Genomic DNA, 5,258 nt, shown 5'->3' on the forward strand with positions numbered 1-5,258 from the left:
TTTATTATTTATTATATTATTTATGGCATCAAGCGTGTACAGTATGAGCCAATCAGTGGCAGTAATGACAGAGCATGCGCTGTTATGCAAAAACCGCGATAGAGTGAAGCCGCGGAAGTCGAAGCGCGAAGTGGCGAGGGTTCACTGTACATTAATTGGTATTTGACTATGGATGGCAATTGTTGCATAGATTCAAATAAATTAAAAATCAATGACAAAATGGCAGAATTATTTTTACTGGATTGTGAATTTCTCAAGTGGCTATTATTGGCAGTTAGAAATAGAGTAACTTACTTAGGATCGTTGTTGGTTAGCTCATTCCTTATCTCCTTTTGGTTGTCTGAATGCTGTGTTTTTATTGTAAAGCAAAAGGGTGGCAGATAATTCATAATAATTTGTAAATTGATGGTATAGTTTTTAAATTTGGGGTCTTTCAATTTTGAATCAATAGGATTTTTATTGGATTGAAGTTCAAAGAAACCTTAAAATACGCATTTTTTTATTGTTGCTCATTATAAGTTTATCCTGAAACTCTATGTTCCTAGGAGTTGGACATGAGTTTCAGAAGGTGTCGGTAGACAAGTCATTTTCTAGAGGATGGAGTCGTGACCAGCCTGCCCAAGCGCCAATGAGACAGAGAAGTGCAACAACCACCGGCTCCCCTGGAACAGAGAAGGCCAGGAGTATAGTGCGCCAAAAATCCGTTGGTATGTGGTCTTCAAAATCCTGAGACTGGTACAGGGCAATGCATTTGTGTTCTTTAGTGTTCTTAGATATGATTAAGTAATAAAAAACTTTACAATGTGCATAGATGATTTTATTATCAGTTGATTTTCTTGTTCAATGAATAATTTCTATAGTGACACCTTTTTTTAGTACTACTCAAAGACTGATGACTTGTGCTATGTTATCACCTTATGCTATTAAGATTTTCTCTTACATGATTGTTGTAAATATGTATATATATATAAAATTTTCCATAGATATCCCCAATTTTAAAACATTATTTTATAGAATTGAAGGGATAGAGCTTCAGTTCACTTTTCAGAACTTAATCATTAACTGGTATAGTTTCTACTAACTGAATATATCCACAAATATGAAAATGTAAGCTAGCTAATTTTCAGAGCTATGTTTGTTGAATAGTTAGGTTGGTTTTACAATCACCCACTGAGGAATTTCTGGTTCTTGCTGGCAGATAGCTGGGGGCATAGTGGAGTCTACTGTTAGGTTCCTTGCAGTCTTAATGGATGTGGAAGATGTTTCTGTCATGGGGGAAAGAAATGAAGAACAGTATTAGAAATAACTTCTGGACATAGGATCACCCAACATACTGTGGACCTAGCTACCCATCTTTTCCCTTTCAGAAATTTATAACTTGGTTTGAATTGTGGTAGAAAGTGTGCTGCAATGAGGAAGAAAAGCTTTTCTTTTCCTTTTCTCGCTTCGATCGCTGATTTGCTTCAGAACTTTGGACAATTTACCAAGCCTTTCTAAGCACTTCATCTGTGTAGTGGGAAGGATAATATCTCACATTTCCAAAACAAAAGTTTTTGGTTGTTTGAGGCTTTTCAACCTATGTCTCTTCAGAAAGAAAGTTTCTTATGATACTGTATCTACTAATCACACAAAAATAATTAATTTTAAAGAAAATGTATTATTGTATATACTATAATATTATGAACTCTAGAAACATTTCCTTTATAGTCAGTAATAGACATAAAAAGCCCACTTTGCAGCATATTTACTAGTGGTTCTAATCAGCATAAAAAACTAGGAGAAGAAAGTGTGTAGACTGAAGAAAGGAATAAAGCTGTCGTTATGAGTATCTATTAGATATCTGATTGCCTACATAGACAACTTAAAACAATCAGCAATAATAAGAATATAAAGGAACATTTTCAGAACAGATCGACTCATGTAAGGAAAATCATAATATGTGAAAAATGCAATAAGGGAGATGAAAGAGGGAATTTTAAGTTATTCTAAAATTGGTGTGTTTTTTTTCATAATGGAGAAAATGCAATGAATTTCTAGTTTACAGGATTTACCCAAATCGCATGAACTAATGACTGAAATGTGAAAGCAAAACTTGAAAATGTTAGAGAAAACATTGTGAATATATTTTAACTCTACAATTGTGACAATACTTTTTCAAAAGACCCGCAAAGCATTATCATCAAGAAAAGATTGATTTAAAAAAAAGAAGATTGGTAAACTACATCAAAATTAAGATAGAGGAGAGATCCAGGAACTAAACAAATAGCAGCAATGATTGCCTTTGGAAGGAATACGTGTGGTTGTTGTTGGGAGATAGATTTTTACTGTATATGCTCTTTGCTTTTTCATCCAGATTCATGTCTTCCCTATTACACAAGCTGTATTTGGCTTTCATTTCTTGTAAACTAGTTACAAGTCTAACTTTTGTTCTTTTAAAAATTGGATTATTGATTTTTATTTATAATTCATTGTAGTTGAGAGTATGCACAGCAAAACATACACCAATTCAACATTTCCACGTATATAATTAAATGACATTGACTACATTTTTTTGAGCTGTTTAACCATTCTGAACCATTTTTGAGTTGTTTCTCTATTTTTAACAAATACTGCTCCCTAAGTTTCCTATCTACGATTGTATGTTGTTATTGTTAATTTGATCTCACAATAGATCTTAAAAGAGTGGAAAGCTCAAGGTAACACTTTTTAATTAGCTAAACTGTTCAGTTTTAAGACTTTAAAGGCTATTTTTAGTTTATGTTTTAAAGATTATCTTAGGGCAATAATTTTAGGTGTTTACCCTGCTTCCATTTGAAGTTTTGTGAGAATATGAAATTCTGTTCTGCACTTACATCTTTTTGATCAGTTTTTTTTTTATAGAATCTTTGTTCATCCTTTTTAAATATTTTCCCCCTGGTCTCATGGCAAAGGAGGCAGTTGGCTCATGCAGCCAACTAGCCACATGCTTTATTTCTTTCACCGATTTGCTTCTCCTCTTTTGTTGTTCCAGGTGAATAGACATCAATTGTTGCACCTTAAAATCCCCAGGCTGCACACAAGGAGCTGGGAGGTAGAACAGAAGCACATTGTTAGGTCTATTAACTGGGATGTCCCATGAAACCATGACCCTAAACCAGGGGCCCTCAAACTTTTTAAACGGGGCCAGTTCACTGTCCCTCAGACCCGTTGGAGGGCCAGGCTATAGTTTAAAAAAAACTATGAACAAATTCCTATGCACACTGCACATTATTATTTTGAAGTAAAAAACAAAACGGGGCAAAAACACCTGGCGGGCCGGATAAATGTCCTTGGAGGGCCACAAATGGCCCGCGGGCCATAGTTTGAGGACGTCTGCCCAAAACCTTCAAACCAAGGAATTTCCCAAGACATTTTTGGTTGTACATAAGCAGCCTCAGCAGCTACTCTTGTTAATATTTTCAGTAGATTGATTACACATCTTTTGCCAATTCAACTTTTTACAGGCCAATAACTTATTGAGAGCATTTACATCAATCAGCTGTGTAACCTTACCCTTAATCAATCTGATTGTTTCATCACTGAAATCTGAACATTTACTCCATAATCAGTAGTAACTCCTTTTCCTCCCTCTGCCCCTGTAACTACTAAGAAGCTGGTCTCTACACGATTATCTATTCTTGTCTTTTTATAGGAGCTCTAATGGTGTAGTGGGCTCCTCTTTGGGCTGCAAACCACAAGGTCAGCAGTTTGAATACACCAGCTGCTCCATGGGAGAAAAATGAGCCTTTCTATTCCCGTAAGAGTTATAGTCTCAGAAACCCACTGGGGCAGTTTTACTCTGTCCTTTAAGGTACTTACTGTGAGTCAGAATTGACTTGATGGCATTGAGTTTTTGGTCATTTGATATAAATGAGGTCAAAGGATATATGCTCTTTTGCAATTATTTCATGGTCTTCAAGCGTTTCATATTTTAGCATGTATCATTATGATTTTCTTACTTGCTGAGTAGTATTCTATTAAATGTGTGTGCCACATTTTGTATACCCATGCTGATGAGCATTTTAATGTATTTCATTTCTTGGTTACTATGAATAGTGCTGCAGTGAGCATTGTTGTACAGTGCTGGTTTTTCTGCATTCAGATCTTTTGGGAATATACCCACAGGTGGAATTGTTAGGTCATATCACAATTTTCATTTTTGAGGAATCACCTTACTATTTTTCCACAAATGTACAGCTTTGTATTCTCACCAGCAATGGATTAAGGGTCCTATTTCCTCACCAACATTTGTTATCTTTGTGTTATTATAATCTTAGTCATCCTGGTGGAGTGAAATGACTTCTCATTATGTTTTTCATATGCATCATTGCATGTATTTAGTGCCCATTTGAATGTCCTCTTCGGTGAAATGTCTGTCTATTCAAGTCTTTCATAAATTTTATTTTAAGATTATTTTTCTTTTTGTTGTTAAGTGGTTTAAGTTTTGTATATATTTTGGTTAACAGATTCTTAACAGATAGATGGTTTCCAAAGTTGATCTCCCAGTTGGGGGCTTGTCTCTTCCTTTTCTTGGTAAGGATTTTATTGGGGTCACTGTGAGTCCAAATCGACTCAGTGGCAGTGGACTTTGGAGTTGAGGGTAGGTGACCCACAAAAAACTCAATTTTAGAATACTCTTAACCTTTCATACATTACATGGCAAGGCATATTGAAAGCATATTATTAATTTTAATATAATCTAAACTCACTTTTTGTTAAATGGATTTGCCTAAAAACTGCTTTTAAGGAGTCTTATTTTGTTAATATTCATTAAATTGGGGGGAATCTTAAGTATTTATAGTTATAATTTATGAAGTATATTTTGGTTTTGGTTAGTCTTAAACATTTTGTTTCCATTTTCTGTATGTTTACAGTAGAAATCTCCCTCTCCTCCCCTCCTAAATGATTATTCTGGACTTGTAACCAAATATAGATAGATGTTCATTAAGCAAAGATTTATTGAGCTTCTTTGTGCCCAAGCACTAGAGACACAAAGATAGAATAATAAAGTTCTTGTAATTGAAATGTGGAGGAAACAGGCATGAAAACATATTCAGTAAAAATAGATTATAAGGTTTATAAAATCAGGAATTTTTGCTGGGCTGCTGTAAATTAGTTTATTAGATGGGGAGTCAGAAAAGTTTCACAGATATGACATTTCAAGTATGAAGTTTGTCAGGAGGGAAAAGTCAAGGGTGTTAGCAATACACGTGCTGTTATGAGAGAGCATGACATTTTTA

The 5,258-nt window shown here is 34.7% G+C and overlaps 1 protein-coding gene across 11 annotated transcripts in view; it reads left to right on the forward strand.

Annotated features, from left to right (window-relative positions):
• RALGAPA1 (Ral GTPase activating protein catalytic subunit alpha 1) overlaps window positions 1-5,258 on the forward strand; it is a 197,483-nt gene that overhangs the window by 61,454 nt on the left and 130,771 nt on the right. For all 11 annotated transcript variants that reach the window (XM_030885023.2, XM_030885024.2, XM_045287770.1 and 8 more), the window contains exon 16: window positions 546-707. In XM_030885023.2, the coding sequence (XP_030740883.1) occupies window positions 546-707 (162 nt within the window). The remainder of the gene's footprint in view (window positions 1-545; window positions 708-5,258) is intronic.

This window comes from Echinops telfairi, unplaced genomic scaffold (assembly GCF_000313985.2).
Source record: "Echinops telfairi isolate 266 unplaced genomic scaffold, ASM31398v2 ScPeMD7_18;HRSCAF=68, whole genome shotgun sequence".
Classification (NCBI taxonomy): Eukaryota; Metazoa; Chordata; class Mammalia; order Afrosoricida; family Tenrecidae; genus Echinops; species Echinops telfairi.